The sequence below is a fragment of the Loxodonta africana genome, chromosome 2, assembly GCF_030014295.1.
Source record: "Loxodonta africana isolate mLoxAfr1 chromosome 2, mLoxAfr1.hap2, whole genome shotgun sequence".
Lineage (NCBI taxonomy): Eukaryota > Metazoa > Chordata > Mammalia > Proboscidea > Elephantidae > Loxodonta > Loxodonta africana.
The window spans coordinates 148,729,178-148,747,460 of NC_087343.1; the positions used below are offsets into that span (position 1 = coordinate 148,729,178).

The window sequence follows — 18,283 nt, forward strand, 5'->3', positions numbered from 1 at the left end:
ACCTGCATGCTGTATCATCAGATGTTAGAGCAGAGAGCATTGGGTGCACGGTCCAATCCCTGAGGATATTGGGGATGATATGTAAGTGAGTGCCTTTGAGGAGTTTTCTGCCAGATTCTCTTACCTTGCTTTTAAAATCTGTAGCCTCCACAGCTTAAAATATATTTTCCCAATGGAAAAAGAAACAATTTTCAAGTCATTTCCTGCATGTTAAGCAGACATTTGTTTATACTACCAGCCAGGCTTTCAAACTTCAGGGAAGTGTGTTTTCTCAGTGTGTTGGTCTGTAAAATTTAAAAATCCTAAAAATAGGCAAAACGTGGGAAACTGGTACAAACACAGATTCCACTCGAGGCCAGGGGGACACCCATAAACCCACTGGCATTGAGTCAATTCCAACTCATAGCAACCCTATAGGACAGAGCAGAACTGCCTCACAGGGTTTCCAAGCAGCACCTGGTCGATTCAAACTGCTGACCTTTTGGTTAACAGCCATAGATAGCTCTTAACCACTACTCCACCAGGGTTTCCAACAGGCTCATTCAAATGTTGGTACTCTCCCAAGGCCCAGGGTAGGTCTGGATAGAAGCTTCCTGTCTCCCAGGATCCAGACAGCCAGAGTTTGTATGTGTTCTGAGCTCTCAGCACCACAATAAAACCCCACTCTTCCTTCTTCTCCCCTCCTCTCTCCTCTTCCATTTTGATAAGTTTGCAAGCAGATTACAAACGGTCATCTCAACATCTTTACCTTCCACAATGGGATCTCACTAGAGATCATAGCAGGTGGCAAAATGGTCTGATTTATCACTATTTGCATTTTTAATTTGTGGTATTTTAGGTCCAGAGAGTTTTTTTATGGGTCTTAAAATGGCAGAACAAACACTGATACATAATTCATCATCTGTTTTTCATAATACATGTGGTTAACAATTCATTGGTAAACATAAAAATCATTAACATTTTAAGCAGGGTGAAGTTACAACTTCAGCTTTGTTGTCCCTGCTCTTCCCCTTTGTGGTCTACAAGAATAAAGTACTAGAGACTGAAGTTCAGTTAGCATCCTCTGTGCTGACATTTTATCAACAGCAAAGCCTTGTCAGTTGTAGCTTTGCTGTTCTTAAGAATGACTGAATCTTAAAAAAATAAAATAAAGTGTTTATTGAGCTTCCACAGTTCTCTGACTTGGGGACATTGGATGCTTTTAAATTTAAACAAAAGATGAAAGCACAGGAGATACCTCCATCCTCATCCTGCTTTCTCTGTCTTTCCAAAGCCCTAAACTTCACTATATTCTGCTACATTCCCTACCCTATTCCACCTCACTCCAGGTACTGCTACGGTGACTCTGAGTTGGAAGGAAGTTTAACTCCTGTAATCCTTTGAAACAGTGAACAGCTCTACAGGTAAGCAACACATAGATGGCATGTCCAGGAGTTTGACTGGGAAGACATCAGTAAAATAAAGGGGAGCAATTTTATCAGAAGGATGATCAGTGAAGAAAACCAAGCAGACTAAGAAAAGATGCAGAGATCTCATTGTAGCAGGAGTTCTAATCTCAGTGAATTAAGCAATTTTTTTGTTTCCATGCTACTCCAGCTGCCTCTACACAGAGAAAGCCAGGTCCATCAAGATGAAGCCCACTCAATAGTCCAGCCCACGGTGATCTTCCCCTTCTCTGGCTCCTGTTGCACAGATAAACCAATCAACCAAAATGTCATTTGTGGACTGTGCTCCCAAACCCTGTGTTAGATACTAGAGGCAAAACCAAGAAAATATACTCTGCTCTCCAGGAGCTTAGTGGTCATTGGCACTAGACAGTTCAGTGTGTGATTGATCGTCAGTTGTTCAATGTGTGTTGGCTTTAGATTCTCAACCAACTTTTAACCCTCTTTAGAGCATCTCCATTTCATTATCTCCATCCAATACCTCTATTAAATCCGTGTTTAGGAAGAATTGAAACCAGAGATTAATCACTTGCTTCCTGAGTTGAAATGATTATCCTTTTAGAATTTCTTTCATTCCCTTCACCAAATATTTATGGAATGCTTACTAGGTTACTGAACACCATTCAAAGCACTGGGAAGGCCCGCCCCAGTGACCACACCAAGTTTTAGACCCAGGAAGATTAAAGAGACATAAGAGAATCCTTGAAGAGCTGCATAATTTCCACACCAAAAATAATGACTTGATAGCAGGCATCTGACACCAGCCACAATTTACTGGTGACCCTGACACTGGCTGTATGTTTGTTAATGACTAGACTCTATTCTGGTGATAAATTAAAATGACTGTGAAACAACTGCTGGTCAACTGAATCCAGGTTTTCATGGATGATGTTTCCTAGTCAAGAAGAATCACTCCTAGAATGAGTCTTCTAGAGGATGACATATGACATTTACAATGAGAATCTGATATCTTGTTACATAATTTATAATATTGGGTCATCTTCATAACGTATAGCTTACAGGCTGCAATTCATGGCTCCTTTAAAGCAGAACAGACTTATAAAGAGTGCATTTTAGACCACATATACTTGCTCTTTATTCTTTTATTACAATTTGACTTTTCTCCTGCTAAGCTGCTCTCTGAGAAAATTTATAATGTCAGGAATGCACGTACAAGGATAGATGAATAAATAATAAAGTTCTCAAGGAACACTTATGTTAATTTATAATGCACCATTTGTCGACAATTTGAGAGATGTTATGTCAAACACAGGTAACTAGGGGGATGTTACTAGCCAGTGAATGTATTTATGCCAACTCTTACTCTGAATAAATCACTGCATTGTAGAAAGGATTTGTTATCATGCTAGTAGTGTTCTTAATTCTCCACAATTTTCATAATTTACTTTTAAAATCAAAATATCATAGTAGATGCTTTCAACAAACTTCCAGTTTTAGATATTATATATACTAAAATATGCTAGACTTTGAGTTTTAGTAAAGGAAACAAATGGCTCAGATATATTTCTGAATGTTAGTCTAGCATTGTTTTATTTAGTAAGCCTGGCATGCTCCCAGATAAGTAGAGAATTGTGCAATTATCCAGATAATCTGATCCAAAAAATTTTTTTTTTGCTTGAATTGTCTTTTTTTTTTCCTGGCCAGAAGTATCTGAGTTAATTGGGTTGGTCATTCCTTTCATAATGCCTGTGAAGACTCAATCTGAAAACCAGGGAACAAAGCAAAGTTCTACCAAGCGTCTTTGGGACATACTTGGCCTCAATACTGGCAGATGAGGTTTACTGTACAGAAACAAGGAAAGACATAATTACCTTTCTTGGGAACTTCTTTGAGTAATCTCTATATATACATTTACCTTTTTTTTTTTTTTTTTTCCTAAATGAGGCCAGGAGCAATACACAAACTGGAATGGTCTGAGATGGGGGAACAGAATAGAACAAAATTTGTTTAATTATAAGATTATTATTTTTTTTTCATATATGCACAATTTGAGTACCCTACTGTTTCTTGCAAGCCTGGTCCTTTGGTTTCTGGCTTGTGGGTGATCCCATTCCTAGAGAGAGTCTTCCATGGCCCCATGCATGCAGAACTAAAATCCCACTGCCTCCTACTCCAAACTCTCCAATCCAACTTACCAACCACAGTTAAGTAAATCTGTAGTTTTCATTTAGTCCCCTAATCAGAATCGTCTAGTGGCTCTCCATTTCCTTCAGGATAATATCCAAATTGCTCAACCTGCCACACAAGACCCCCTGAGATCTGCCCCAACTCATCTCTCCAGCATTCCTCTTGTGTACCCCCTATAGGAAGTCTGTGTTCTAATCACATGGAGCTTCTCTTTGGTCCCCTCCCTGCCCTGGGCCATGCTGGGCCTTACCTTCACTTGCCTCCTCCAGATGGCAATTTCTCTATTCCCAGTGATCAACTCCTCCTGTTCAGTGAGGCCCAGCCCAATTCCCCTCGTCTTTGAGGCCTTCCTGAACACCATGGCCCATGGAGGCCTCCCTTGCTGTGAGTTGATACTCAGCATTGGCCACCTGTGTTTAGGCAGGGACAGCTCTTGTACTGACATCTTGTTTAGATAATAAACCTTTCACTCGCCAGTGACATGCTGTCCCAGATCGATCGAGTGTGATACCTTTACGTGCCCTATGGCACTAGCACATAGTAGGCTCTGTCAGGTGAGAAATTCTGAGCTGACTTGTGGCTCCTACTCTTCCTGCCACACTGTCAAAGTGAGGAATCCCTTCATCATTCAGATAAAAATAGGTTAAACTCTGAGAGGCTCAATATGCGGATGAACAAGGCCTCTGACTCGCAGTTTCCTAGAGTGGCTAAGAGTCACTGGGGTCAGAACGTCTGGATTAGAACAATGGTTTTGCTATTTATTAGCTGTTACTGAGCAAGTTGTTCTACTTTCTCTACCTCTGCCCTCATATTAAATGGGGATAATAGTATCCATGTCATATGGTTATTGAGGCAATTAAATAAAATCACAAAGCAATTAGTGCCTGTCACATAATAAGTGTCACTAAATGTTTGCCATTATTATTATTACATACTGTGTGAAAAGTATTCCCTCCCCCCTCCCCCTGCATTAGATCCCAGTCTTCTCTTTCAGGGGGAGTCATTTGACAACAGAAACCCTGAACCACAGTTGAATAGTGTATTTGGGGGATGGGCCTCCAGCCTTCTGGGCTAGCCTGGTAGGTCCTGGTGTCTCAGGGTAGATAAATTACAGAGCTTCGCCCTGGCCACCTCTATTGGGGTGATAAGCTCAACTCTACAGAGATGATTTTATTTCCATTCCCATTTCCTTGCTTCTCGGCCCTGTGACAAGGGCAGTAGCATTAGCTTTCTAGGTTTGAGAAAGGCTGCAGCCAAGTCTTTCCAGCATTAGACTGTAACACTGGAACTAAGACCGGCATGGTCCAGATGTGGTAGAGATGTGAAAAAGACAGAGCAAAACCATGCAGGTGAAACAGTCAAGAAATCTAAGAGCTAGGAAAGAACCACCAGGTATCCTAGGCACTCCTGAGCAACCAGGAGCAGAGGTTGGGCATTTATACCAGAACCACAATATAATCAAGCCTATAGGTTGCTTGTCTTTTCTGTATAGATTTGTGCTTAAGTAACCTCTTTACTGCATTTATGTGGTTTAAAATATTCCACCCAATGGGCTGCATTTTTCTCAGGCCTACATCTGACACAGATTGAGGAAGTTCTCTTTCTTCATGTGAGCCTGAACTGCAAGACCCTGGGGCTTTCACCCCTTCTGAGACCTGAAAACAATCCATTTTACTACTGGACACACATGGGAGAGCCTACTGGACCATCTATATATGGGAAGGTGAGTGGGAGTTACCTTGAATTCAGTCTCAATGTTGGCTAGTCTGGCTAACTCGTTGCTTAGCTCCAGCGCGGTGAGGACAGGGTCTTCACTGGACAGAGACAAGTAGGCTGCGCTTGCCAGTCCCTTGTAGGCATTCATACGGGAGCGTGAGTGACTGAAGGAGTCTTTCCGCTGCTTCTCGGTGCACTCCGTGCACTTGCAAAAGTAATCGTGGGGCCGCTCGATGCGGGCGCCCTTGAGCAGGAGGATGTGCACGATCTCATACTCCTGGCAGTGCGCCGCCAGGATGATGGGAGTGATGTCGTGGGAGAAGCGCGTGCCATCCTCGTCATAGGCATAGAAGTCATCGTCCCGCAGCTCCTGCTCCAGCGGGCTGAGCGTCAGGCGTTGGCCCTGCGCGAAGGCCGGGTGGTTCAAGATGGCCTCCACGATGCGCACGTAGCCCTTGCTGATGGCCAGCAGGAGCGCGTCCCCCACACGCGCTAAGTTCTCCTTCTTGAGCAGTAACTCCGTGACTTCCAGGTGCTCATTGCCTACCGCCAGCTGCAGCGCGTTCTGCCCCATGTAGTCCACGCAGTTGAAGTTGAGGGTCTTGGACTCCTCCAGCATCTTCCTGACCACGGGGATGTTGCCATACTCGGCAGAGTCCAAGAAGCGCTCCTCCTCAGGTGTCAGGCTGGTGCCCTTCTCGTTGAACATGTAGGCGGGACCCCGGATGGCCTGGCGGCGGCCTTTCTCTCTCAAGGTTGTGTGCCGGCGCTGCATGTTCTTGAAGGTGCTGCTTCCCAACCTGTGGGGCAACAAGGCAGAGATAACATCATTACTTTCTGGGAGGGGTGGGAGTGGGGGGTTGCTTGCAGATTCAGCGGGCGCAAGGCACACAAAAATTGTCGAGAACATATTCAAGATAAAAAAAGAATATCGTGATTGGAAGCTTATGAGAAATTATGAAATCTTATTAGAAATCATTGTCTTAAATCACTGAGATGAAAACAAATTGGATTACCTGAACTAATCTTTTTCAAATGGAAGAATGCTGACTTAGTTTATTCGGCCTCTGTTGGGTGGAGGTTGGCAGTAGAGCTGAACCATGGGTTTAGGTGAAGTGTAATGGAAGATGGAGGTAGACAGTGGGGGGTACAGCTGTGGCTAAAATAGGCAGACAGCCATCGGTTTTATTCCTATTTATTTCCATTTGTGTAAATGTAGCAAGTTGCTTAACCTCTCTGAACTTTAGATTTCTTTTGTTCACTTGTACAACATGGATGACATTCTGTAGGCCATAGGGTCCACAGGAGGATTCAGTGAGGTAACTTGGGCATAGAAGGTACTCAGCCAATGTTGGTTTTATTGTTTCCTCTCACGTCTTGTTATGCTCAGTGCTCCAAATGCTGTGCCACGGAGCAGAGCATGATGGAAACTGGCTCTCTTTGGTTCAGGTGTATCACCCCCAGTGACCTTCCATGCTATGAAAAAACTACAACAAAATGCAAACATGGGCACACATATCTGTTTCTACATTCACTGCTGTTCTCTATGGGGACTGTGTTTTCTGGTCCCATGGAGTTTAAGCACCTACTAAAGAGCAAGATGCAGCAGCAAGGAGCAGGTCTTAAATTGTTGCCACTTACTGGTGGCCATTAAAGCAGCCGCCCCTGAGGGAATTCAGCCAGAGCCTCTAAGATTGAACCTGGATTTTTTATATGGATGGGGGAAAAAAAAAAGGTCAATTTTTATGCCAGGTTCACATCTAACTTGTTATCCTTTCCCTTTGTGGAATAGCATAGTGATTAATACTAATTCTAATACCACTAAAAATAGCAGTTAACATTTATTGAGCACCTATCATATGCCAGACACTATACAAAGAGCTTTACATATATTAATGCATAATTTTTGCAACAACTGTATGAGGTAGGTGCTATTATTCATCTCAGATGAAGATCAAAGACTATAGCCTTCAGTAGGGATTACACCTCAACATAAAACAAAAATCCTAACAACTGGACCAATAAACATCATAATAAATGGAGAAAAGATTGAAATTGTCAAGGATTTCATTTTACTTGAATCCACAATCAACGCCTATGGAAACAGCAGTCAAGAAATCAAATGACATACTGCATTGGGTAAATCTGCTGCAAAAGACCTCTTTAAAGTGTTAAAAAGCAAAGATGTCACTTTGAGGACTCAGGTAGACCTGACCCAAGCCTTGGTATTTTCAGTCAACTAATGTGTGTGCAAAAGTTGGATAATGAATAAAGAAGACTGAAGAAGAAATGATAATCTTTGAATTATGGTGTTGGTGAAGAATATTGACCATACCATGGACTGCCAGAACAAACAAATCTGTGTTGGAAGAAGTACAGCCAAAATGCTCTTTAGAAGTGAAGATGGTGAGACTTCATCTCACGAGTTTTGGACTTGTTGTCAGGAGGGACCAGTCCCTGGAGAAGGACATCATGCTTGGTAAAGTAGGGGGTCAGCAAAAAGGAGGATGGATTGACACAGTGGCTGCAACAGTGGGCTCAAACACAGCAACGATTGTGAGGATGGCTTAGGACCAGGCAGTGTTTCATTCTGTTGTATGTAGGTTCTCTATGAGTTCGAACTGACTTGACGGCACCTAACAGCAACAACAAGAGACAGGCTTTGAAGTCAGAACATCTAGAGTAGGAATCCTGGCTCCACTATTTACCAGCCTTGTGACTTTTGACAAGTTACCTAATCTTTAGCTTGCCAAAATTTTGCAATGGATTTTTAGAAACAAGAGAGAATAACAACTATAGTGTAATTGGAGTTTGAGTCAGGGTACTCCCTCTCCAGATAGCCTTTCAACCTTGAGCAGGTCCCCAGCCTCTAGGTCCTAAGGTACCTTAACCATAAAATGAAGGGCTAGACCAGATGTTCCCTAAACCTCTACTAACTCCAACATGTTAAATGTCTTTGATTCTCCAATTGGCCCTATCTGAAAATTTCTATTCTTTTCTAGTCCACCCCCACATACATTATTCAGATAATATTGGAATGGAATACATTTTAACAAGAGAGTATTTGTTCTAAAGAGTGACTACTTGGCAATTTGTATGAGTTATTTTCCATGTTCCAAAGAATTGTCTTTTTGTTATTGTTCATGTCTCCATATATAAAGAATACTCAGCATTTAACTTAAGGCATTTTGTTAAATAAAAGTAATCATAGAGGAAGGCTTTTAAAATTAAACTGAGTATTTTGAGATTTAAAAAAGTAGTGATAGTCTTGTGTCTATTTGAAATTTGAGCTCTATTTAGTTTTCTGCTTGTTTTACCTTTTGACCTGCTGGAACCCCTTTGGTTTTAGCTCCTTTGGGGGACCCTATCTCTAGTATGAAGCAAAGACTGGAGATCAGAGCTTGGACTCTAATCCTCCTGTAGCTGAGTCACACTTCCTTGGGAAAAAAGCTGCTAAACTATTCAGTAAAGCAGCTTCTTCATCTGCAGAAAATAAAAGGAGTAATTGTGGGCAACTCCCTCAAAAGATGATTGTGGGTGATAAATCCTAGTAGAGAGCTCCGAACTCCTTTAGGAACTGCATCTGAACTGCCCCGTGCTTTTCTAAAGTGTGCTTTGATGAGAGATTTCTTTGGGAAGGATTCTCAGGATTCAAGTTCATGAGCTCCTGAGTCCATTTCTTTCAACAATGCTGTCATCCCAGGGAGAAGGGCTGCTCATTGATGCTTAAGACGGACTGCACATTGAGAGTACAGTGGAGGCCTTGACAGGAGAGAGGGACTCACAAATGGGAGGCAGGCATTTTTTATTATAGGTTTTCAGAAGGAAAGGAGGTGACTGAGTCGAAAGCTAAGCAGTCACAGCATTTGTATCCCCCAAAGACCTTGTTTGAGGGGATGTGATAAACTCAGTTTCAAGGCCTGTCATCTGAGCACAAACACTAAGGTTGGAGTTGAGCCCACAAAAGACTGATAATCCTTCTCATGGAATTACTTGGCCTGGCCTATGATAAGGCTTCTATTCCTGTCAGGAGCAACTCTCTGGGCTTAGCCATCATGACTCAACCTGAGAAACAGCAGTTTCCACTCAAGAGGTTCTGAACAATGTGTCAGAGATGAAATGGCAGCTGTCCTGGAAGGAGCAGGCCCTATAGCTCAATTCCACATCACTTTTCCATTAGAAGTCTGCACAAGAGGGAGAATAGGCCAGACTACAAGGTCAAGGATACATAACTATTACACAACAACAAACCATGGAGATATTAATTCAAAGGAAATGTAATCACTACTGAACCAGCTGAGAGCAGAGAAATGTTTTACAAGGACCATGTAAGTACCCAATCTAAATTCAAAGTCCATCTGAATATCATAGAACCTGCAGTCTGCAAACTTAAACGATGTTCAGGCATCATTTCTTAATTCTCCTCATTTATATTTAAAAATAAAAAACATGAAAAGCAAGATAGTCACCTTCTCAAATTTTTGGTGAAGAAACTGAGGTAGGTGAAGCAAAAAGACTAAATTGCAGGGCAAATAATTTCTGTGCAAGGGTATCATAAAGATCTTGATGTAATATCAAAGAAAAAAGTTTTCTTTATCAAAGAAAAATATGTATATAGCTAGAACTTCACAGAAGTTAAAATATCCTTATATTTGACATGCTTTTGTTTCTTTTCTGTATGACCTTGAGAGCAATCACCCAGATGTAGTAAGAAGTAAACATGTCCCCTTTTCCTAGCCTTTGAAACCTCAACTTTGGGACACTCATTTGGATGCTCACTAAATTGTCATTTCTTTTTCTTGCCTAGAGAACCTGGCATTGATGAAACCTTCGGGGCCTACCAGTCATGTATGCATAGCAGCATATAGTGGGAAATGCTGCTAAGAGAGATTGCTTTCAATATAAGGGGTTTGATAACAGACCCTGGAGCCACATGAATTGATTCCAGCTTTGCTGGAAGCCCTTTAACCTCACTGTGGGCATCTGTTTCATTCTGACACCCTCTTACTCTGATTATGTTGTAATGATGCTTTTAAAAACGTTTATACATCCATGAATATATTTAACCACCATGTCCTTGCCATTTAATATTAATATCATAGATATTCATGCTTTAGCCATATGTATCAGATGGGTTGGAAAGAATCCCCAAAAGATGATGTGTCAGAGAGATAAAGCCATTAGGTCCACAACAGCTGGTGACCAAAACCCGTACTCATGACTTATCGGACATGTTGCCCTGCTGGGCTCAGGTGATCTTGTCACAGTTTTCGGGCCAATAAGGAGCAAGATTATTCCCCATAAAATGCAGTTGGCACTTGATTACCTGTACTTTAATATTTTTAATATTTTATTTTAATATTTTTTCTTAAAAATGCAGATGCATTTTTATTTGCATATATTTTCAAGATAACAAGTGATCAAACTCATCAAACACCTCAGCTAAGACACTGTGCATTTCATTATCCAGAAATGCATACATTGACATTTGATGTCATTGAGAAGAAGAGTTCTAGTGGAAACAAAACTGTATTTGAGAGGAGGGCTGATTATTAAACTTCCTCTTGATCCCTTGGGTGCTATTTTTATCGAGCTGCTTTTTCAGATGCATCAGCCAGTCTCAGGGAAGCCAGATGTCAATGATTCATGAAAAGTATGGATTCTGCACCCTATGTCCAGCTGCAAATGAGCATGTCCACAAAGCCATTTGGAGACAGGGATTGTGGTTAATTACAGATGAAGAAAAGGCCACTTAATCAAAATGTCTTTTTAGAGATATTATATTTTTTCTAGAATTGACACATGCACAAGAGGTCCTTGTGGAAATTATCCAAGCCTGAAACCAGTTGAGTCTGTAATGGATAACTGGACATAGAACCAAATAAAATTTAAGAGTCAGGATCAGTCACCTTGGAAAAACCAGCTTGGGTCTGTACATTCTCTCCCAAGTGCGCATATTCTGAATTCTAGTCCAGGGCAACAGGGATGACACAGTCAAATGATTTGGAGTCTTCTCCTGTACCTCATTTTCTCTCACGATATAAAGGGAATGATATAGCCCCCATGCTTCTCAGGACCACAGCGAAGATTTAAATGATGTGTACCGAATGCCCTGTATACTATAAAGCCTTCTTCAAATCTGCATGACGATAATGATCAAAACCTTACATATCAATACACTTAAATAAATGAATATTAAAATTGGCTCACATTTTACTCAATTCATATATTTAGATTATTGTTCTAAATGACTATATAATAATAAACTATATTATATATTTACCATGTGCCAGACACTGCTAAGTGCTTTGTATGTATTAATTTAAATTCACACAAATCATCATATGATGAGCTTAGTCATTTTCCTAAATGACTATTTAATCATAATGATTAACATTTATTGCACATTAACCACGTGCCAGGCACCATGCTGAGCGCTTTACATGGATTATCATTTTAAGTTCTTACAAATGTGATACCGGTGCTATAATCATTCCCATTTAACAGATGATAAATTGAGGCTCAGACAAAGTAACCACTTTTACCAAGGCTACACGACTTGGTTGTGGTGGAGCCATTGCTAGGAGTTCAGTCTGTCTGATTTCAAAAACGGTGTTTCTGGCTTGCCTGTCATTGCCCTTCATCTTCCCCCCTGCATTTTTTTGAAGTTTCTGTATACTGTAAGTTTTTCCATTGGAGTAAAGAGTCTTTGAGGGCCAGTGTATTACTTGTTTATGTGGCATATGAGCCTGGGGCTCAACACCATTGCTGGCTGGTAGGTAGTGCATGGTCAAATAACTGAACCAGTTCTTAAATACTTGGTCTGGCTTGGTCATTAAAGAAGACCAATAAAATAGAGATGTTAATGTTTACCAGTGTCTCTGTCCTTACAAATGCAAGAGCCGTATTACCCTGTAACTACTATTTCCTGTTTCTAACTCTGACAACTTTTTAAATAAGGCATGAGTTGCAAAGCAATATCAGTTTCCAATTAGCTCCCCTACAAATGATGGCCCAAAAGTTGTTAGATAAGACAGCTAATATCAGAAGATATAATAAGTCTTTTGAGTGATGGCAGAAAATTCAGACATTCCTAATCCTTCATAATCCTCCTGAATAATATTACATATTTCCAAAGGCACTCAATTTATTTCTAAGTTTCACCTTCCTTATTGTACTGAATTTGAGGTGAGATAGTACATATAAATTTCTTATTAGTGCCTAGAATATAGTATGTGTTCTATTAACATTGGATATTTTTAACTCTGTTTTAGTCCATTTCGATTACGGTGATTCTGCATTCAGGTTACCTAAGATAGTGACAATATTTGCTTGTACAACATAAATATTTTGAATAAAAGGAAAAAATATCCACTTATTCATCCCATGACATACATGAGTTCACACACCTTCCTAGACAAGTCCTATAGGTAACACTCAAAGTATTCCTTTGCTGTTTATTACAATTCATTATGGTAAGATATTATTTCCAACCAATTCTGCTAATGTGGGGTATTTTTCCCATTGCACCTTGGATTGAAAAATACTGTCTGGTGTTTCCCAAAGCTAATAAATGATTCTATAATGATTTATCTTTTTTTCACCAAATAACATCATTTGGACAAGAAGTTATCCTCAGTATTTTCATTTTACCCTATATAACTAGTGCTTTGTGGGGTCTTCTTTAATTCTTCTAACTTTTTACATCCTTATTTGTCTATTTGGAATTGGGGAATGAAACTGGGTGTCCATATCTCGTTGCTTGTAGCTCCAGATAGAGCTGGAACAACAAGTTGTAATAGTTACATGATTTTTTTTTCCCAAAGATTTTTCTTGGTAAAAACAGAAATGTGTAGCCTTTTTATGGTTTCCTTGACCTCTGTGTCAAAAGAGGCTGAAATGAACCTCTACTGCCAGGAAAGCAAGAGAGACCCTAAAATCATGAAATGATAATACTGGGGAAAATCCCATGCTGAATATTTATCTGTGGGGAATGTTGATTGCTCTTACCAAGCGGGAGCCCCGGAAGCTCTCGTCCAGGTACCACGTGCATTCTGCAGTCAGCCTCAGTGAGGCTCCGCATAGTTCTGATTCTTCTGGGTTAATCACTGCCTGAAGGAGTTAGCTCGTCTACATGCCTCTAAGCTTAGGGGCAAGTAATTTGGGAAATAAGTGTTTACGAAATGATGATTGCGACATAGGACCTTGATAAGCGGCTAAATCATTGAAACAATGTCATTGTTAAAAAGACCTTAGAGTGTAGGTTTTGAATTATATTCATAATGAATATTCTGGACTTAATATGAGTTCATTCATAAATCTGTGTGCCCAAATTCTTCTGAAATAGGACCTGCCAGCAGGTGGCATTCCAAGGCAAAAATTCACTGGGTGCCACCCGAAAGGGTCAGTCATTATTGCCTCTTTCAAATCTATCCTGAATCCATTAAGCCTTTAAATTACAATCCATGGCAATAGCATCCTGATTGTGTCTACTCAGCCATACACAGATGAATTTATAACTTCAAACTATAACGGGAGATTGTATGCTCCAGAGTTGCAAAGCTTGTGTAAAAGCCCTGCCCATATTACATCTCTTTTATTAGTATCATATTCATTATTTTGAAATGAATGTCTGAAAGAGACATATAGCTCAGACCATACTTTCAACAAAGAAAAGAACCATCTCTTTCTTCCTCCTACCTGTAGTTCCTTAATGGTGGCTACTTATTTAGAATATAGCCCTCTTCTTCCTCCCACCACCGCAACAAAAAACTCCAAATTAAAAAGCTGTCAGTAGTGAAGTAGGGGAAGAGACAATGCACATACTCTCCTAGGAATAAAACTACACTTCATCACGAAAGGACTGGGCTACCAGGATGAGTTGTCTATTTCTAAATTGCTTTGCAAACTTGGACTTTCAATAAAAAGTAAAAAACAAAAACAACCCCCCAAAACAAAAAACAAATCCTCCTACTAATCCAACAAATAAAAGATTTCAGGGCTAGATTTACATCTAAAAATTGGAGCAATGCATTAAAAGGAAAGGGCGAATAAAGAAAAGTTTAATTCCATATTTCAGGAAGAAAGAAATCTCTACCAGAAAAATCAATATGAAAGAACCACCATAACTTACATCGAGGGAAAATACGTAGGCTTGCCCCTCCTCTAGATGACCGGAATCCGGTGTAGAGTCGCGGGGTTCTGGCTCTCCATGGGTGGTGGGCAAGGAGGTGCTGCTCTCCGTGGTGCTGAAGTAAAGAGCTGGTCGAGTGAGTGGAGTTGCGAGGCTTTGGAAGCCTGCTCCGCTGTCCTTTGTGTTGCAATGGTAAAGACTCGCTTTCCGAGGCAGACCCGCGTTATCGCTCCTTTCCTAATTTAGGGGAAATTTCCCAGGGAATATGACGGAGAAGCATCCTTGTGTGAGACTGGTATGCGGAGTGGTGATGAGTTGGTGTAGTCCCCACCCCCTCTCCCAGACAGTAGCTTTGAAAAGGAGGTAGCAACTCTGCCTTCTTACCATAACCCCTCAGAATTTCTACCTGGCCCCTCCTCTGCCCCAGAACAGCGCATAACACACACACACACACACACACACACACACACACACACACACTCCTCAGTTATATAAGGCAGCAAGCAGGTTCCTGGCTCCTGAGGCAGAATATTCTTTGGTTTAAACAGATGAAAAATGAGGAATGAGCTGGTTTCCTACCTGTTGTGTCTGTTTACAGTTGGGAGGGGGTTAAGGAAAAAATTAAAACCAGAGGATCTTGAAGAGTGAGAAAAGTAGTTTCCCTTAATAATCCTTAAGACCCTACTTTGTCTCCTATGACAGATGCATTTTCTAACTTTACCTTCTTGTTTAGTGACCTGTTAGTATTGTCTAGGATCAGGATGAGGTCATTGGTGTAGATCAAGTCTGATGTTAGTAACAGGATTAGTTTTGATTTGTAACGTTCCCTCTTTGTAAAAGGAAATTCCCAGTGCTAAAATCCATTCCCCCCATGGCCCTTACCCTGACCAGTTTTTATGTTACTAAATTATATATGAATCTCAAACACTAAGGTATTTTGATGGCCTCATTGGAGAGAAACAGCCTTAACTGAAATATTGCCTGAGTAAGAAAAACCAGGGTTGTTCCCAGAATCTACAATAAATCAAAGTGCTTATTTTTTGAAACAAACCCATGTATTAATAACTGATACTCTGTAAAGACTGCCTCTGTGTGCAAATGCAATGCTTATGATTAAGAGATGACTTATAATGTATTTTGCAACCTGCCATTGTAGGTTTATATGCAAATCAGATTGCGCTGGGTCCTTAGTATGCTACTAGCATTTTCGCTTGAGACAATATGGAATATGGGGAGACACCGTAGGATTTGGATTCACTTGTGAACTGTGTGACCTCGGACATAATACTTAACCTCATTGAATCTCAGTTTCATGTATGAAATGGGGGTAGTCTTGGGGGTAGTTATGCCTCCTTCCAACGGTTGTGGTGAGAATTAATTGAAATAACATATACAAAGCACCCAGCACAGTCGGCATTTAAGGATTACATAATAAGTATGAGTGTTCTTCCTCCTCTCCTTGTTCAACAGAACTTAAGATAGTTCTCTAGTTAAAACTCTCTAAAAAGACTGGTTACAAATTAGTTTTATTAGTATAAACCTTCACACAGCTTTCCAATATTGATTATTGTGCTTTATTGAATAAAATACCTTTTCAGAAAGAAATTTTCTTAAAAATAAGACTTTTTCTTTAAAAAAGTTACAATCTTGAAGGACAAAGGAATTCTATTTTTCATGAGAACCAGAGACAAGTAGGCCTAACTCATTTGAATAAAATGCTAATGAATTAAGAGCTCTTTAATATTACATCAAAATGCAGAATAAAATATAATATGTGAAGCCAACAAAAGTGTCTTACACAACCACAAAGTTAGAAGATTAGCTCTGACACTGATAATATCTTTTTGGTTGGGCTCCTCATCAACATGATTAGTGAAACAGTGTAACAGTATAGAATAAAATACTCTTAAATGTAAAATACTTCCTTAAGAATATTGAGTCATATAGCTTTTAGTTGATAATGATGGGGATGAAGTCTCATTATATTCTGTTTTTAATAAATAACAAAGAACATGTTTTCATGAAATCCTGACATGAACTATACTCTTGTTTCACTTATGATGAGCTCATTTAAAAAACAAACAAAAAAACTATCTTTAAAAAGTGTGCCAACAGAGAACCCCTGAGGGAGTGGGAGAATAGTGGGATGCAGACCCCAAATTCTCATAAAAAGACCAGACTTAATGGTCTGACTGAGACTAGAGGAATGCTGGCAGTCATGGTCCCCAAACCTTCTGTTGGCCCAGGACAGGAACCATTCCCGAAGACAACTCATCAGACATGGAAGGGACTGGACAGTGGGTAGGAGAGAGATGCTGATGAAGACTGAGCTATTTGTATCAGATGGACACTTGAGACTGTGTTGGCATCTCCTGTCTGGAGGGGGGATGGAAGGGTAGAGAGAGTTGGAAGCTGGCAAAATTGTCACAAAAGGAGAGACTGGAAGGGCTGACTCATTAGGGGGAGAGCAAGTGGGAGTATGGAGTAAGGTGTATATAAACTTATATGTGACAGTCTGACTTGATTTGCAAACATTCACTTGAAGCTCAATAAAAGTTAAAAAAAAAAGTGTGCCAGTTAATCACATACAGAGGAAATTAATTCTTTTTATAGATAATGTTAACTGAATACAGGTCAGAATTAGGCCTGACAGCTATTCAACAGTGGTAGGATAAGCTGACATTTTGTGAAGGATCCAGCCTCCAGGGCCCTCATTATTAGGGTGCTTTATCACTTCTAGAGGATATCATGTACAACCATTTGGTTCAACAGGAAAACACTTGTGATCTGAAAAATGTTATGTCCATATCAAAATGTCGTTTTCAATATATAAAACACTGAAGTCATTAGGCACTCACTATCAACAATTAAAGATCAGAAGATTCTTGATCCTTGGACTAGAAGATGTCTAAGGTCCCTGCCTGAGGTCCTGAGCTTTACTTTCTGCCAAAGCTCAGGGAGCTTAGTCCTTAAGAGTGCATATGGCTTCTAGTCAAACTTCTTGTGTTTGAATTCCAAATATTCCATTGCCCAAGTGTGTCCTCAGTTTTATCATATGTAAAATGAAAGTAGTATCAGTTCCTCGCTTAAAGAGTTATAGTGAGGATAAAATGAGACAATCCGTGTAAAGCATTCAGAGCAGTGCCTGACATGTAGCCAAAGTCAGTATATGTCAACTTTCATTACTGCTTAACAACTTACTCTATGACTGAGCAGTAGTATGCTATTGATCTGTGGTTCTCAGACTTTATGTGCTTCATCATCACCTAACCAGCCCATTAAAAATATAAAAATACAAAAAATATAAAAATGATGCCCATTTCTTGGAGGTTTTCATTTTTTCCTCCAAGAGCCTCAGGTGATTCTGTTGCAGGTGGTTCATAAATCACATTTGAAAAAACATTGCTCTTGTCTACTGGAAGATTAAGTTCTTTTAGAAACTGTAATCATAAGTATGAAAGTCTCTTTCCAATGGCTGACTTTATTTGGGATACTCATTCTCTCTCTGTTTTTTCCCCTTCATCTCAGAATATTCCTTAATAGTGTATGTTTTCTGTTTAGTTACTGGACAGAACAGTTTCTTTCTCCTAGATAGAAACAGCAATACACTGGGCAGGCTTCTTACGCTTTTTAATTAAGGATGTGGTATAAATCAGTTCCCTTAGGAGGAAAAGAATTCTGATTGAAATTAGTAGAAGCCACTATGTCAAGCCCATTTTTAGAAAGAATAGGGGTGTCTCCCTCGTCTGGGTTGATGGAAACATCACTGTAAAACTCCTCCAGAGCAAGAACAAAATCTGGTAGAAATCTGTGCTCTGGACTGCTCTCAAGTCATGAATAA

At 40.1% G+C, this 18,283-nt stretch overlaps 1 protein-coding gene across 1 annotated transcript in view; it reads right to left on the minus strand.

Moving 5' to 3' along the window:
- The window catches only part of TRPC7 (transient receptor potential cation channel subfamily C member 7), a 184,614-nt gene extending 171,222 nt beyond the window's left edge, over nt 1-13,392 (minus strand). Inside the window, exons 1-2 of the mRNA XM_064279703.1 lie at nt 13,320-13,392; nt 5,332-6,146 (exon numbers count right to left, since the gene is read on the minus strand). Of these exons, the coding sequence (XP_064135773.1) occupies nt 5,332-6,146; nt 13,320-13,392 (888 nt within the window). The remainder of the gene's footprint in view (nt 1-5,331; nt 6,147-13,319) is intronic.
- Between the last annotated feature and the right edge of the window lie 4,891 nt (nt 13,393-18,283).